Below are 17,739 nucleotides of genomic sequence, written 5' to 3'. Positions count from 1 at the left end.
CAGAGGTGAATTCTTTTTGGCAAGATAGAGTTCTCTTTGCCTCTGTCCTGGGCTGAGAGTAGAGGGAAACAGAGCTCTCTCAACAATGGTGGCTCCGGGCCCTCCAGTTAAAGGAGAGGACGCTGAATTGATACCCATCAAGGAGGGAAGCGAGTTTCTCACCCACCTCGTGGACTCCATCAGAGAGCGTAAAGCTGAAGGCATCTGAATGCTTCTCAGTCTCACTGGAGTGGATATACTGAACGTTTCCTGAAGTGAGGTCAGCTTGCGTAAAGGAACTAATCTGGATGCCTAGCAAAAGATGAGAACCAGAGAAAGGGTGTCAAGAGGCGAGTCATGGCTCTCTCAGCTAAGGGAAATGTCACACTGTCCCCAGAGAGAGTCCTTTGTCCTTTTCTTACAGTATCAATGTGCTGCCCTCTAAGACCTTGGGTTAGAGCTGTCTGTGTGTTTTCCCTGCAACAGCATATGTTCTGTGGGAACATGTATTAATTATCTAGGCTTCTACCCTGTGCCAAGGCAACAGCTGGTGCTCAATAAATGTTACTCTCTTCTCTCTTGGGGTTTATGTATGCAGGTCAAACTGTGAAAGGTAGAGCCATTGCCTTCTTTGCCAGACTCCTCGCTCTGAAGTTTTACATCCCCCATCGCCTCATAGTCCTTTCTGAAAACCTGCCCTAATTTTGAATATTGTGTGATGGCTTAGTGTTGAAACACTGGGGTCCTAGGGCTTGGCTGCACACAACCTTTTTTCTGAGATTGGTGAGCCTTAATTTCATCGGATATTCTTCAAGGTCTCTTTCATTCTCAGTTTTATGATTCTAGCTTCTTATATACCACTTTGGCCAAGATGGCAGTAACAAAACTTACCACATGACTTTGGAGTTTGAGCAATCATTCTTTCTCAACTCTCAAATGACCTACCAGTATCTTTTAAAAATGTGATACAGAGAAAACTATTTTTCAGAGTCATTTTAAAGTTAAAAACAAAACCTGAAATGATTTTTAAATAATGCCAAGGTATGCCACCAATGAATAATATCTCTATCTTTCCAAATACTCAACAACATTTGGCAAAACAGCCCCAAATTCTTGCTTCTATCTTAGGGCTCCTGGGGTCCATCCCCAGGTGCCAGACAAGTCTGAAACAAAATCATATCCTTAAATCTCTCAGCACAAATTTTCTCTTCTGATTCTGGGTGTTAGAGTATTCATTTATTTAATCCAGTCCTTTGCTTTGGTCCTGAAATTCATTTGCTGCTTCCTGGAATTTATTATTTATATTTGTCACTGTTAATCCTAGCAAAACCAGTTAGTCTTTACTGTAAAAAAAAAACAAAGAGATTCTACTTTGACTATTTTACATTTAACTGTGATATTAATATCATATTTTTATCTTAAAAATAAAACACATCAACCAGCGTGGTTAACATTTGCATCTTTGTTTATCATCTGAAATGTCATTCAGATACAATAGCCTCCTGAATATTGAGTCATAAATTTTTTGATGAGGCATTTATATTTCTGTGCTTACTAGACCAGCTCTTGGCAGGCAAAAATGTGGCCCCCACCCTCATTTTATGTTTCATCTTGGGTTCTGGACAGAAATTCATACCATTCTTTAAAAATTTAATAACTTCAGACTGGATACACGGAGAAATTTAAACTTCTTCCCCTGCTGTGAATCCATTCTCACAGCTCATGAGGAAACACCTGTGTGGATTCTCATGATCAACTGGTCACCTAATTCACTATTCCCTTTATGAAACTCTAAGACTGATTAAAAAAGGTGATAGATTTCCCTTCTTCTTGAGAAGGAAGTACTGAGATTAATCTTCTTATTTTTTTAACAATTTTTTAAAAAGGTGATAGATTTCCTTTCCTCTTGAGAAGGAAGTACTGAGATTAATCTTCTTATTTTTTTCACATTTTTTATTGAGAGGAAATTGATGTATAATAAATTATACATATTTGAAGTATAAGTTTATATTATCTTTGTTAGGTCCATGAAACCATCACCTCAATCAAAATAGTGAAATGTTTCCATCACCCCAAAAGTTTCTGACATTCTGTAACCCTTCCATCCCTTCTTTTCCTATGTTCCACTCCATCCCAAAGAAGCAAATGAAGTCATTATAGATTAGTTGGCATATTCTCTAAATTTTTTAATAAACAGAAACATACAGTATATACTATTTGATGAATGACTTCTTATTTATTTAGCATGATTATTTTGCTAAACATAACTCATCCATACTGTAGCATGTATTCACAGTTCATTCCTTTTCATTGGCAAGTACTATTCCAGTGGATGGTTTTATCAAAGATTGTTTATCTATTTATCTGTTCATGGACATTTAGGTTATTTTTAGTTTGGGACTTCTACAATTAAAGTTTCTACGATCACTTGTGCACAAGTCTTTGTGTGGAAGTTTTCATTCTTCCTGCGTAAATTGCTAAGAGGGGGACAGTAGGAATGCATATAAGGTGTATGCTTAACTTTTTAGGAAGGGGCCAAACTATTTTCCAAAGCAAAGTACTATTTTATATTCCCACTGGCAGTACATGAGTGGTCTTAGTGGATCTTTTCCAATTCAATCTAGCAAACACTGAGCACTTACCATGTGCAGAACGTTGTTTCAAATTTGCTTATATGGATTTTTTTAAAAATACGTTAAAATTTCATTAATTTTTGGCTGTGTCAGGTCTTAGTTGCGGCACAGGGGTCTTTGTTGCAGTTGGCAGGCTTCTCTCTAGTTGCCTAGATGTGGGATCCTAGTTTCCCGACCACGGATCAAACGCACGTTTCCTGCATTGCAAGGTGGATTCTTAACCACTGGACCACGACGGAAGTACCCAGATCATTTTTTCTTATCTCAGCCAGCTCTGGCAGGTCAGGGTTGGCATCACTTTTCTAGATTATGATACTAATAAGATAAGAATAGATACTAATAGATAAGAAATGTGACCCATCTGAAGGTAACAGTTAATAAGAGGGCAGTGCTGAGACTGGAACTCAAGGTTGCTCACTTCCAATGTTTAGGCCTGCTGCAAGTTCTTCTTTATCTTATGTTGATTACATATTGAAATGAGATTATATATATATTTAATATTTTTCATTCTGTTAGGAGTGCTTTTGGTAAAACTTATCTAGCTGTTTTGGGCTAGACAAGGAACCGCTTGGATTTCACCCTTATCCTTTAAATTTTTGTCAAATAAAAGTGATAAATGAGTATTAAAGAAAATGTGAGAAACACAGAAAAGTAAAGAATCACAAACCACTCATAGTTCTACCATTGAAATATCACCACTGCAAATTTTTTTAAAAAATTTGAGTCATAGGGTAATTTTCTGGCTATAACCTCTTTCTTATCTGAAATGCTGATTGTGATGGTGGTATTTAGTATTATGATTTAAATGATAGCCATAATTAAGTGCCAGAGGGTAACAAGCTGCATTAGCAGGTAAGCTTCAAGAGAAAAGATTTTTGCTGTTTCTTCACTAATGTGCACCGAGAATACCACCCAGCATAAGGGAGGTTCTCAAAACATATTTGGTGAATGAATTTAGTCCATTGACTACAATTACTATCTAAGAGGTCCTATTAAGCAGAGATTCTCAATCTCTATACACTTAAAACATTTTTTTAGCTGTTGCTAATTGGCTATTGGAAGGCTTCAGCTGTTCACTCACCTGGCAAGATGCTGCTTCTAATAACATATTGTCCTTACTGACTGTCACAGCAGGTAGTTACTGTTTGAAATATCTTGAAGGCTTTTAATCCCATCTAAGGTGTTTTCAGTCACCAACCTTCTGGCTAACCTATGTATCTGGCAGCATTATGGAGATCCACATTAACCCTGTCAGTTTTCTAACTCCCCTGGAGGGCCAGTATGTTAGAGAAAGTTCAGTCCAGGGCAAGGAAGTGGTGTGAGAATAAAGCATCTTTGAAGAAATTGCCTTCCTAATCGGATGTCAGGAAATGGCCCTGGCTCTCCTTCTTCAGTGCAGCTGTGGATGGCTCTGTGCCTATTGTCTGTTCCCACCTCAATATCATGCTGGGTAGACTCTCAGCTTCTCTGCTTCTGATTTTCTTCCAAGCCTCCTGTTAACAGAATGAATTGTATCCCCCCAGATTCATACACTGATGTCCTAACCCTCAGTGCCTCACAATGTGACTTTATTTGGAAATAGAATCACTGCAGATGTAATTTGTGAAGATTAGGTCACTGGGGCGGGGTCTTCTGTAGTGGCTCAGTGGTAAAGAATCTGCCTGCTAATTCAGGAGACACGGATTCAATACTGATCCAGGATTATCCCACAGGCTGCACAGCAACTGGGCCCATGGGGTACAACTCTTGAGCCTGTGCTCTAGAGCCCAGGAACCACAGCCACTGAAGCCCATGCACCCTAGAGCCTAAGCGCCACAACAAAGAGAAGCCACCACAAACAGAGGCTTTACAATGCAACTAGAGAGTAGCTCGCACTTGCCACAACTGGAGAAAAGCCCATGAAGCAATGAAGATCCAGCACAGCCAAAAAATAAAAATAAACAATTAAATAAAATTATTTATTTTTAAAAGGTAAGGTCATTAGGATGGGCCCTAAACCAATTTGACCAATGTCCGTATAAAAGAGGGAGTTTTGACACAGACATACACATACAGGGAGAATGTCATGTGAACATGAAGACAGGCATCTATGAGCCTAGGAAAGAGGCCTAGAATGGAGTCTTCCTCAGGAAAAACCAACTCTGCTGACACTCTGATCTTGGACTTCCAGCCCCTGCATCTGTGAGACTCTAAGCTTCTGCTGTTTAAGCAGCTGTTTATGACTGCTGCTCCAGCAGACTAATGCACCTCTGCTCTCAGAAGGACCTGAACTAAGGCACCAGGTGCATTCAATTTTGGTTGGTGTCACAATCCTGAGAGGCTGAGATAGGAAGCCAAGGAATACCTTAGGTAAAGCGCTCACTGACTCACTCGCAGCCCCTTGACTCCTAACATCCTCACACAGTGCTGTCACAGCTACCAACATACACTTGCAGATATTTGCTTATATGTCTTCCACTTCCAAGACTCAAGCTTTCTCCTGCTGCAGCTACTCAGTAAATGTCTGGGGAAGGGGAGAACCAGTGTGTGCTGGAGATAGCTATGTTCAATATTATTGCTCCCTGACTTTAAAATACAACTGCTGTTTATTAGTTAAGTTACTGGATGTCCACTTAGGGTCTAGATCTCCCAGCTACCTCATAGCCTTGTGTGGCTATGTCCTTCTTCTTAGGATGTGACCAAAAGGGATGTGTTCCCAGCAATTCTCCTAAAGAAGAAATGGATGTGGACGCCACTCTTTTATTCTTGCCAGCTGCTGGCTGGGGATGCTGACAATACAGAAGTCACCTTGGACCAGAGATGGGAGCCTCACGTGGAGGGTCACTGAACCACCTGCCTCTGGATTTTGCTGTGAGTGAAAATAAACTTATGGAAGGTACTGTATTTTGGAGTTGCTTTTCCCCAGAAGCTTAGTTTCTATCCTGATAATGTAACTCCTTACTCTGACTTCTTTAGAATAAGAGGGTCCTGGGACTTTCCTGGTAGTCCAGGGTTAAGACTTCATGTTCCACTGTGGGGGGAGCAGGTTCGATTCCTGGTCAGGGAACTAAGATCTCATATGCTGCTCAGCACAGCCCCCAAAATGAAAAGAATAAGAGAGTTCTTAGGGTCCCTGACATGAGGTTGTGGGCCCTCAACCCTGCAAGGAGCCCACACAGGGACTCAAGCTTAATGCAGCTCTCCTCCATGGTAGGGATCTCGTGTCTGTCTTCCCCCATGCACATGGCTCCCTGTGTCTCCTTGGGGGAAGAAGAGAGGACCTTCACACCTTTTCTATCTAAAGAAAACAATCAGCTGACTAAGAGAGCTAGCATAAGACTAAATCCATTTCACAGTTAACCATCAAGAGGATGTCTGCAAGCACTGGTGGGAAATGAGAATTCCCAGGGGCCTCCAGTCCCCAAATAGCTCAGCGCCTGCATGGAGACACAGATCTAAAAGCTGTTCTGCTCCTTTTGGAAAGAGGCTCTGGCACCCAGTAGACCAATCCTCATCCCCTGAGACAAATGGGATGAAGTGGTTTTCTCCAAGCTGGAGCCAACTGCCTTCTGAGAGGGTGACCCATAATCAACACGGACTTCCTATGAAGGGAAACATTTGACATTTAAAAAGAATCAAATTCATGAATCCAGTTCCACTTAGGGGAGACAGGGAAGGAGAGAATGCTGACTAGATTCTCTAGAATGGACAGCAGGGCTGGTAGTAGGGGATGGGAAGGGAAGTCCTGCTCATTAAAAATGGACAGGGCCCTCCAGGAGTAAAGATCGTCTTATCAGGTCTATTTAGAATTTCTAAAAACAGGAGGATTGAGAAGAACTGGTGGGCATGGGAGAGCATGTAGATGAGGAAGTCAAGCCTGGTGGGAGAGGGCAGGGAAGCACGCCTCCCTTTGTTTTAGAGTCTGCTTTCCCAAGAGGAGGGAGAAGGGGGATCTGTTATGGGTGGCCCTCTGAGCAGTGCTAGCTTGGTACTGGCATCCAGATTTAAGCCCAGAGAAGGTGGAGACTGCAAAAAACAGAAAAGGCAAATTTGGAGCCACCTCCCCCAGGACGTGACACAGCTGAGAAGAGCCAGGGTCTCACCAGTAGCTGGCAGGGCCTTGCATGATGCTCCAAGCCTTTTGGAGCACTGTAAAGTGTAACTGCAGTTGTCCCAACACAACAGCCAAGAGTCTGCCCTTTCATCTTTGGAGAGATACAATCAGCAACCTGACAGAATTCTGGCAGAAGCAATTAGCTCATGAATTAGTTATCAAATATCTCTTGCAGCCAAGGTCTTGGGAATGCTGATCTGCACACTGCCCCCAGGAACTTCGGGACAAAAGGGGAGGGCATGGGCTTTAATTTGCATTAGGGATTCAGGCCAGTCTGTTCAGCCTTCCCCGTGCCCCACCCCTAAACACACACACTCCATCCCCCATCATCATGCTGGACCCAGACACGGTCTGCCTCCCTCACCCTTTCCACCATATCCCCCTCTAGCTCACCCACCCTCACTTTCTCCCCTACACACTCTACCCCAGACACACTGGTCTCCTTGCTGCAACTGGAACGTGATGGGCTTGGCTGATCCCATTTCAGGATGTTGATACTTGCTGATGCTCTGGAAAGATGCTGAATGTTCTTTCCTTATATGTCAGCATGGCTGGCTCCCTTACATTCTTCAGATCTCGGCTCAAATGTCATCTTATTATTAGGAGGCCTTCCCTCACCTCATTGGTCCCCGTACCCCAGGAATGCCCTCATTTCACTCCCTAACTCATCACCACTGACATGATATATATACTTGCTTGTTTGCCTACCGTCTGACCCCCAGCATCAGGGCAGGTACTTCCTCTATTCTGCTATTTCCCTGGTTGAATGAAAGGAAAATCTGTAACCTGAAATCCAAAGAAAACCAATGATCTAAATCTCCTGCAAGCTGACACTGCTCCTGTGATGGACAAAATAAATTCTACCTTCAGGTTGTTTATTCAGCAAATATCTCCTGTCTTTCACATTTGTTCAAGTTGCCAAATTCTATAGTTTCTCCTCCTGAAATTAACTCTTTCCTTCCACCAACTACTGTTTACTGGATACTTACTAGGTAGCAGGTGTCATTTCTTTTATTATTTTCATCTTATTATTCCCACGTGGAGGCTGCCCCACTGCCAGAGGCCTCACTAGCTCCCATCTGGCCAAATGCTAAACTTTTTACCTACTGTCACTGTCTCCTTTCTCTTCCTTTCTTTTAGTTTATCCTATTGGACACTGGAGGAATTCACTTCCCTTCCCTGTTCAAAATTCTGCAGGGCCTCCTTATTGCCTATTGAATTAAATAGGGATTACTGATTGCCACTCTGAAGACCCATCATAAAATCTCAGTCTACCCATGAACCCAATCTACTACTATTTTCAGAATATACGCTTTAGCAAAACTGGCCCGCTCATAATTTTTGGAATGAGTCCACATGCTGTTCCTATCTCTGGAAATAACACAATTTCTGTCAGCCCAAATTCTATCTTTCAAGGGCACTCTTAAACACCACCTCTGAGCACCTTCCCATCTGATATCACCTCTTTTGCTTTCGAACTCCTAGGATGGCAGGTTTATACAGTTCTTAAAACACCTGCCATCTTCCCTTACATATGGTTATATGCAAAGGCTCCTTATCTCATCCAACAGAAGACTCTAATGGTTGGGGTAATGTCTCATTCATCTCTTTTTCTTCCTCTGTAGCAGCTGAACCAGGGTCTTATTCAATATGCATGCTCACTTTCTATGTGTTGAATTCTAGTGTTGGAAACAAGACTGTTTACATCAAATTGTAATTATCAAATCAACTTCCAGCAAGTAAGCATGGAGTACACTGTACTCTAAGTATAATGCAAGGCAGTATACAATGGCCAGAAATAGTGATGCCAGAAATACATACTAACAAAGGCAGGCTGGAGGTGAACTACACACATGATATGCTGCCCCCGGCACTTACTAAATCCCAGCTTTGGTCTGATGAAGTCAGAGACGATGGGCTTACCTGGTGATGCTGTGTGCTCCAGGCGGCCCAGCTGGGGCTCTCTGATGATTCGGTAGACCAGTTCTGTGGGTTCCGCCTCCTGGTCAGTGGCAGAGAGTTGCAGAGTGGTGATCTTTTTCACCGAGTTTTCATCCAAGAACAGCCCTTTATTGGTGATGATGACTGGTGGGGATTTGTCTTCTGAAAATGTCAGAAAGAGTAACATGAAATGTGATCCTTTGGCTACCTGACGTGAAGAACTGACTCATTGGAAAAGACCCTGAATGCTGGGAAAGACTGAAGGCAAAAGGAGAAGGGGGTGGCAGAGGATGAGATGGTTAGATAGTACCATCGACTCAACGGACAGGAATTTGAGCAAATTCCAGGAGGTAGTGGAGGACGGAGGAGCCTGGCACGCTGTAGCACACGGGGTCACAAAGAGTCGGACACAACTTAGAGACTGACAACAACAGCAACCTTTTACGCTTCCTTTTTTTTCAATTCTGGGCCTAGTGTCCAGGAGTAAAATCAAAATAATCAACATAATCCCCAGGTCTGACTCTCAGAGAGTACATCAAAGAGCCACAGCATTGCACAACAGAGTTGAAAGGATTTCAGATTCCCACACAAGCCCTTAAAGAAAAGGCTCAGGCCTCAAGGTATGCACCACATGACCTCAGAACTGCTGGAGAACTTTCAAACACCCAATGCCCCCTTACCTGAAACACTGATAGAAAATGACTGGCCGATCAGTTTGTTGCCTTCTCCATCAACCACATCAAATTTAAAAGCAAAGTTCCCACCAGATTCTCCTTTTCCATGACTGTATTCTATAAGGCCTATAACAAGGACAAGAAGATCACAGTTTGCTATTTTGTGTTTTCTGGCCTTATTTCTGAAATATTAGGTGAGAATTCAATGGGTATTCACACCAATGAATCAATTACCCCCCCTCTCACTTTGATATTGCCTTTGACATTTTAGTCTAATGTTTTCATTTCCTCCCTTTCGTCTAGTGACTTCCTCATCATCAGTGACTTCATGATAAAATCACCCTAAGCAGCAAGTGGCTTTGCTTACAGCTGAGGCTCAGCATCTGTGGAAGGCTCCAAGGAAGCCTCATGAATCACAAGGTCAGCAAAACTGCCCATGTGGAAATGGGCACTGACCAGACCCACATCACCGGTGCAGCCCTGTTATCTATCCATGTCACAGGGCAGGAGGACAGAGAGGCACAGACCACATGCTCCCCTAAGGTGTCACTCCCGCTTCCCAGTCTTAAATCATTTTAGGAAAGGCGTGGGATATAACCAATCAACAAAGAAACAGATAAAATGAATAAACTCTACCTAGACGTCAATTGGACCCAAAGGGAAAAACCCAATATGTTATATTTTTGTTAAACCATAGCATTACTTATAAGGATCTAGCAATGTAAATATAACCAAACATCTGGGAAGAAGTCCCTGCTCTCATATTCTAAAAAGGGACACTGAAGCAAGGAATAACTAAGGAATTATTCCACTCCCTTCACTAAAGTACAGACAGGTCCAATGATATTTGGGCTGCTATCAATTCTAGGCATGAGTGCACAGACAGGACCTGTATTCTGGTCCTAGGGGAGCATGCTTCCACTTCTAAATGGAAATTGCACATCATCACCTGACATTGGATTACTTCCCTCTCAATATGTAACTTCTTTTCCTTTCTTATCCCTGAAAGCACTGTACGGTAACTACGTAGCATTTAACATTTATGCTTTCACATGACATCAGCATTTCCTGGAGAAGGGATGAGCTATGTAATCTCCCTGAGGCAGCTCCGATTTATGCCCTTCCATTTTGCTTAGTTCATTAACTTGTGCTCTTTGGGGAGCTGGAGAGAGATATAAATTGTTCACCTAAGGCAGGCATAATTTTCACCTTAATCCATCCCAATTCACTTCTTTTTTCTCTCTCTCTCTCATACACTTTTTAGCATCACAGCAAGTCAAAATGATTTTTTCCTCTACAATAGCCCTCAGTTTCATCAAGGCTATGTCAAAGCATGAGAACATTTTAGTCAAGAAGGAAAGTTTTTTTTCAAACCAAAAAACTGAGGAGACAAGTAAGAATAAATGAAGCTATAACTCAGCTCTTAATTCAAAACAAGAGTGTGCAGTTTGCTGCCATTGGCTACCAAGCACCAATTCCCATTTGACTACAGGGGGTGGAGTTTCTGGAAGTCTGGGTAGGAGAAGTGCCTGACCTTGACTGATGTCAGCCTGGGTGAAACTTTGGATGGGGCCTCTAGTGGAGATCTGCTCCAGGCTGTCACGTTTTACCATCTGCAGGCGCCCTACTCCAGGGTCTTCCTTTAAGATGTACATCACCTGGTGGTCATCTGAGTCAGGAGCCGTCACTTTCAAGTGCCGATCTGTGATGGTTGCTACGGACCCTGGAAGAGAATGGGAGAGACTAGGTCTTTCCCCATTTTTGCTTCTGGAGAGCAGGTCAAATGATTTTAGGAGACTGGAGACTAAAATTATCACACACTCCCCGATCTAAGGAAGTATCAGCTATAGGACTTCTGAGGTGGTCCAGTGGCCAAGATTCCATGCTCCCCAATATAGTGGCCCAGGGTTTGATCCCTGGTCAGAGAGCTGCTGCTAAGTCACGTCAGTTGTGTCCGACTCTGTGCGACTGCATAGACGGCAGCCCAACAGGCTCCTCTGAACCTGGGATTCTCCAGGCAAGAATACTGGAGTGGGTTGCCATTTCCTTCTCCAATGCGTGAAAGTGAAAAGTGAAAGTGAAGTTGCTCAGTTGTGTCCGACTCTTAGCGACCCCATGGCCTGCCACCTACCAGGCTCCTCCGTCCATGGGATTCTCCAGGCAAGAGTACTAGAGTGGGTTGCCATTGCCTTCTCCAGTCAGAGAGCTAGATCCCGCATATTGCAAACTCCACATGAAACAATGAAGACCCAGCTCAGCCAGATAAATAAATAAAATAATTTCCTTCCTTAAAATAAAAAGAAAATATCAGCTGCTTGCCCTTCTGGTTCCAGCTGAATACATTTTAATTTCCCTAAGTGAATAGTCCCAACTTCCCAATTTTTTAATCACCCCTTGAGTTTGGCTCAGCTGGTAAAGAATCTGCCTGCAATGTGGGAGACCTGGGTTTGATCCCTGGGTTGGAAAGATCCCCTGGAGAAGGGAATGGCTGTCCGCTCCAGTATTCTGGCCTGGAGAATTCCATGGACTGTATAGTCCATGATGTCGCAAAGAGTCATACACGGCTGGGTGACTTTTACCTTGAGTTTAGATCTGAGCCCCTTTTTCTTCTGATCCAATTTTACTCTGCACATGATCGCTCTCTCCCTTGACTTTTCAGTTAGTACCTAAATCTATGTTCTGAACTTCTAGCTCTGTGATGTAAATGACTCTCAGAACGACAATGAGACCAGCTTGAACCTAATTTATTTACTTTCTTAAGGATCACCAAATCATTAAAAAAAACAAAAACATAAAACAGCTTTACACAAACTCACAAACATATCTAGTTGCCGTCTCACACTGAATAGTCAGAATCACTGTTCCTCAAGATAGAGGCTATGATGAGAGACACAGAGCAGAGAGACCTGAATGCTGGGTCCTGGAAGACTGCCCAGGTGCTGGGGACAGAGGCAAGGCAGAGTGCGTGTGTGCGTGCTCAGTCATGTCTGACTCTTTGCGACCCCATCGAAATGCATCTTTGGAGTCTCCTGCATTGACAGGCGGATTCTTTACCACTGAGCCACCTGGGACTGTCCCTCCTGGCAAGCACCTCTTCTCAGGGCCTTCCTCTTTGTTCTCCTCTCTAGCCCACTTTTCACATTAAAACAGTGAATTCTGATAAAGGAGGTCCTAGTTAGTTACTCATGCGTAATAGAATCTGGTCTGTAGAGTGACAGTCTGCCATGGGCCCTGAGCGTCTCTGTATGTTTGTGCTGGGTAATGCCAAGAATGCAAGGTTTGACCTCTTGTCCTCTGGGCCATTCTCAGCCAGCATCCCTGAGGGAGGAGGTGACGTCTTCCTCTGGGACACAGATCAGGTTTGCTTATCGCTACTATAACATGGAGAGTTCCCAAGCTCAGGGTTCTTCTTCTGCAATTCATCACCCTGCACACAAATGTATTCGTCTGGGCCCTCGGCATTGCCCCTGTGGGACTTGCAAGGCATTGTCACAGAGTACTTTATTACTGACCAAGGAATCTCAGCTTCCCCAGTGGCTCAGCAGTAAAGAATCTGCTTGCAATCAAGGAGATGCAGGTTTGATCCCTGGGTCAGGAAGATTGCCTTGGAGTGGGAAATGGCAACCCACTTCAGCATCCTTGCCTGGGAAATCCCATGGACAGACGAGCCTGGCAGGTTACAGCCCCCGGGGTCACAGAGTCAGACATGATTTAGGGACTAAATAAAAACAACAAGGAATCTCATGTGTTTGACCGGGATCCATGAAAGAGTAATAGGTCAACTTATTAACTTGTAAATAGGGCAAGGTTAAGTCCCAGCGCTAATACTTGAGACCTTTGGGAATCTCCATATTTTCAAATACCATTCTACCAAATATTTTTCACTACAAAATACATGTGAAACTAAGAACAGACAAGCAAACAGAAGTCCAGTGTGATATAGATGCTCTGTGGACCAAAGGTCCACTCTCTATAAGTAACATCCTACTGCAAAGTGACTCCAAGACCCACAGTTATCACAGGTCCTTCAGTGTTGTTTATTCACCAGCAAACTGTGAATGTTAGATCCTAGAACACCGTATCTAATGGTTCTTAATCACTGGTATAATCTCTCCTAGTGCATGATGACTTCCCAATTGCCTCTCCATGACTTCAAAAAAAAAAAAAAAAAAAAGGAGCATGTTGAAAATCCTGCTAGATTTTGTTGTTTGTTTCTGTAGGGTTGGTTGGGCAATGTCAATGTTCTAAGAGATCGGGACCTACAAGTGGTTGGATAAATGAATATTTTGAGGACCCTGGAAATACTATAAACTCTTCTCAGTCTTTCCTCAGATTCACAGACACAGGCATCTGGTCCAAAGAACTTCAGAGATTTCACACTTGTCATTCACAATGCTTAGTGTCCCCCAAAAAACAGGTCTCCCTAAACTCTACACACTCAGTTCAAGATCCTCCCACACTGCTGACATGGAAGGAAGCATTGCACAGGATCAAAGAAGAAACCATGGCCACTCTCTTCCATGCCTATGGTACCTGCTGAGACCTGGAGGCCTCTGTTTACAGCCAGGTTGGGGATGTCACTTGTAGGCAGTTCTATATATATCTCCATCCTCCCCGTGTCTGTGTGGAGGCCATCAGTGAGGGAGAACTGGAACTCATCCACTGCCACACCTGGACCACCAGGCATGTACCCAACTAGCCCAGCCAGGATATCTTGGTAGGTGAAGGAGGAGCCCTGGGCCAAAACCCTCCCATTCTCCAGAGGTTCAGAAGCAGTTTGCCTCCAGAGCAGATGACCTGGGGAAGGAAGTAAAAAAGAAAGAAAGAAAGAAACAGTTCAGTTCAGTTCATTCACTCAGTCATGTCTGACTCTTTGCGACCCCATGAACTGCAGCACACCAGGCCTTCCTGTCCATCACCAACTCCCGGAGTCCACCCAAACTCCTGTCCATTGGGTCGGTGATGCCATCCAACCATCTCATCGTCTGTCATCCCCTTCTCCTCCTGCCCTCAATCTTTCCCAGCATCAGGGTCTTTTCAAATGAGTCAGCTCTTCACATGAGGTGGCCAAAGTACTGGAGTTTCAGCTTCAACATCAGTCCTTCCAATGAACACCCAGGACTGATCTCCTTTAGGATGGACTGGTTGGGTCTCCTTGTAGTCCAAGGGACTCTCAAGAGTCTTCTCCAACACCACAGTTTAAAAGCATCAATTCTTCGGTGCTCAGCTTTCTTTATAGTCCAACTCTCACATCCATATGGTAGAGCAAGATCAGATCAGTCGCTCAGTTGTGTCCGGCTCTTTGCAACCCCATGAATCGCAGCACGCCAGGCTTCCCTGTCCATCACCAACTCCTGGAGTTCACCCAGACTCACGTTCATCGAGTCAGTGATGCCATCCAGCCATCTCATCCTTTGTCGTCCCCTTCTCCTCCTGCCCCCAATCCCTCCCAGGATCAGAGTATTTTCCAATGAGTCAACTCTTCGCATGAGGTGGCCAAAGTACTGGAGTTTCAGCTTTGCATCATTCCTTACAAAGAACACCCAGGACCGATCTCCTTTAGAATGGACTGGTTGGATCTTGCAGTCCAAGGGACTCTCAAGAGTCTTCTCCAACACCACAGTTCAAAAGCATCAATTCTTTGGCACTCAGCCTTCTTCACAGTCCAACTCTCACATCCATATATGACCACAGGAAAAACCATAGCCTTGACTAGATGGACCTTTGTTGGCAAAGTAGTGTCTCTGCTTTTGAATATGCTATCTAGGTTGGTCATAACCTTCCTTCCAAGGAGTAAGCGTCTTTTAATTTCATGGCTGCAGTCACCATCTGCAGTGATTTTGGAGCCCAGAAAAATAAAGTCTGACACTGTTTCCACTGTTTCCCCATCTATTTCCATGAAGTGATGGGACCAGATGCCATGATCTTCGTTTTCTGAATGTTGAGCTTTAAGCCAACTTTTTCACTCTCCACTTTCACTTTCATCAAGAGGCTTTTGAGTTCCTCTTCACTTTCTGCCATAAGGGTGGTGTCATCTGGTAGGGCAAATATGGCACTAAAACAATATGGCACTAAACATTATCTAATTTTGTCAACTTTGAGCCTGGGTAGAACGCCAAGCCCCTTGGACGTGTTGATTGCACATGCATAAGTAACCAACAAGTCAAAATTTTATACAAAAGCACAGGGTGATGCTTGATGACCTCATCTCCAAATAAAGATAAAGTTCCACTTTTCCTGATTAAAAATCTCTTAAGGGGACACAGATGGATATGGAAATACAGTGGCTTAGGAATCAAATCTCTCTCCATGAATTCAAACTCACTTCATTATCTAAGCCTCATTTTCCCCTTCTGTAGGGCGAAAGTAGCACTCTCCACTTGCTGCCTTCCTCCTGAGGCGTCTGGGATAAGACAGAGGAATTTATTTTAAACTCCATTTATGTTCAGAAAGACACTAAGCATCCTTGGGCTGAGGCATATTATCCTATTTTCAAGGGTCATGTGTATGCAATGAAACCCAGTGTTTCATTAAAGAAAGTGAAAGTGGATACTACCACTACTAAGTCGCTTCAGTCGTGTCCGACTCTGTGTGACCCCATAGACGGCAGCCCACCAGGCTCCGCCATCCTTGGGATTCTCCAGGCAAGAACACTGGAGTGGGTTGCCATTGCCTTCTCCAATGCATGAAAGTGGAAAGTGGAAAGTGAAAATGAAGCCGCTCAGTCGTGTCCGACTCTTCGCAACCCCATGGACTGCAGCCTACCAGGCTCCTCTGCCCATGGGATTTTCCAGGCAAGAGTACTGGAGTGGGGTGCCATTGCCTTCTCCAGTCAAAGTGGATGGAGGCAAGCTAAAATGTAATGACCAACAGCTTCTCTGGTGAACTCTCCATCAACAGGATAGTTTCATCTGTAAAAGGTCAATAGCCATTAGGCCACCAAGCCACCACTTAGGAGATGAAAATTGCAGAGCTTTAGCTAATACTAGGTAGGTGGCACTTAGAAAGGAAGTAGGTAGGAGATTAAACCTCTGGTGTTTTAAACCTCTAGTTTAATCAGGAAAAGTGCTTTCTTTGCAAAACAAATGAGCTCATAAAGATTACCTACCATGCCTCTAACCTGAAATGAACACCTTTTGTAATTAATTACAAGGTGGCTATTCTGCTCTTTGTATGAAATAGCCCAGGATGATCAAGCAATGATACCCCCTCCAAGAAGAGGATGTGCAGATTCTGAAAACTTGTTCTGCCTGAGGCTACATAAGAAAGCAAGAAAACAGCTGAAATTGAATTTCAGAGACACCAATTACCCAGGAGTCAGGCTTTTAGAACAACCAGGCTATGGTGACCCCAAAGAATATAAACTGGCTGTGAATTTGATTATACCTTGATGCAATGAATGGACTATACACCAGGAAGGTAGAGGAATGATCAGCTGAAATCTACGTGTTTATTCTAATAACCCATTGAGCACCTCAATTAAGAAGCTTCCCATAGCGGTTATGTCCTACCGTGGCCAGGCTTTTTTGTCAATACAAAAATCAGCTCATTATCTGGAGTGTCCAGGTCTTGCAGGCTCAAAGAAGAATTGCTTATCACCACTCCTGAGCTCAGCTGCACGCCAAGGGGCCTCAAGGTCATTCTGGGAGGCTCGTCATTCTTCCTCTGATTAAAGCATAAAATATTAGGTCTCACACAGATACTGGTTTAAGAAGAAAAAAAGAGCGCACACTATTCAAAGACAGTAACATCATCACATCAGCTTTCACCACTGAAATAGCATTTAATGTGTCATTACCTCTTATTATTATTGTTGTTGTTGTTATTGTATTTTTATTGAAATATAGTTGATTAACAATATTGTGTTAGCTTCAGGTGTATACCAAAGCAGTTCAGTTATATATTTTTTGAGATTATTTTCCATTATAGGGCATTACAAGATATTGAACATAGTTTTTTGTACTAGACAGTAAATCCTTATTGTTTATTTTATGTATATAGTTTGCATCTAATATGTCACTGTCTTTAATTCTCACTCAAAATTGTTACGTTGAAAGCTGAGCAGATCACATAAACCAGATATCCCCTTGATGGACATGCTACAGAAATCTCAAGCATTCTCCATGGGTACGATGACGGCATTTTCCAGATGCCAGAAGTATGGGCATGTGGTTAGACAAGTACAAGTGTACTGGGGGGATAAAAGGGCACATTTTTAAAAATCATAGCTGTCTTAGAACCTATGATAGAGGACACATATTTGAAAGTGCAGGTATTTAAACTGTCTGCCTGACCAGCCCCAGCAGAAGTCAGCTCCCCTCCACCCTTGCCCCCCAAGGGTGCTGAGAGCGCCATGCTTTGTTTTTTCAAGGCAGAGGGTATTCCATTCTGAGTTTTATCTTTTATCTCTCTCTCTCCT

At 43.4% G+C, this 17,739-nt stretch overlaps 1 protein-coding gene across 4 annotated transcripts in view; it reads right to left on the bottom strand.

The window, feature by feature from the left end:
- FRAS1 (Fraser extracellular matrix complex subunit 1) overlaps positions 1 to 17,739 on the bottom strand; it is a 535,024-nt gene that overhangs the window by 78,515 nt on the left and 438,770 nt on the right. For 3 of the 4 annotated variants that reach the window (XM_027544846.1, XM_027544843.1, XM_027544844.1), the window contains 6 exons: positions 16,832 to 16,985; positions 13,854 to 14,117; positions 10,855 to 11,043; positions 9,327 to 9,446; positions 8,629 to 8,808; positions 167 to 291 (listed from right to left, as the gene is read on the bottom strand). In XM_027544846.1, the coding sequence (XP_027400647.1) occupies positions 167 to 291; positions 8,629 to 8,808; positions 9,327 to 9,446; positions 10,855 to 11,043; positions 13,854 to 14,117; positions 16,832 to 16,985 (1,032 nt within the window). The remainder of the gene's footprint in view (positions 1 to 166; positions 292 to 8,628; positions 8,809 to 9,326; positions 9,447 to 10,854; positions 11,044 to 13,853; positions 14,118 to 16,831; positions 16,986 to 17,739) is intronic. The other variant, XM_027544845.1, reaches the window with a different exon arrangement.

Source organism: Bos indicus x Bos taurus, chromosome 6 (genome assembly GCF_003369695.1).
Source record: "Bos indicus x Bos taurus breed Angus x Brahman F1 hybrid chromosome 6, Bos_hybrid_MaternalHap_v2.0, whole genome shotgun sequence".
Lineage (NCBI taxonomy): Eukaryota > Metazoa > Chordata > Mammalia > Artiodactyla > Bovidae > Bos > Bos indicus x Bos taurus.
This window is presented reverse-complemented; position numbering and strand designations above follow the sequence as displayed.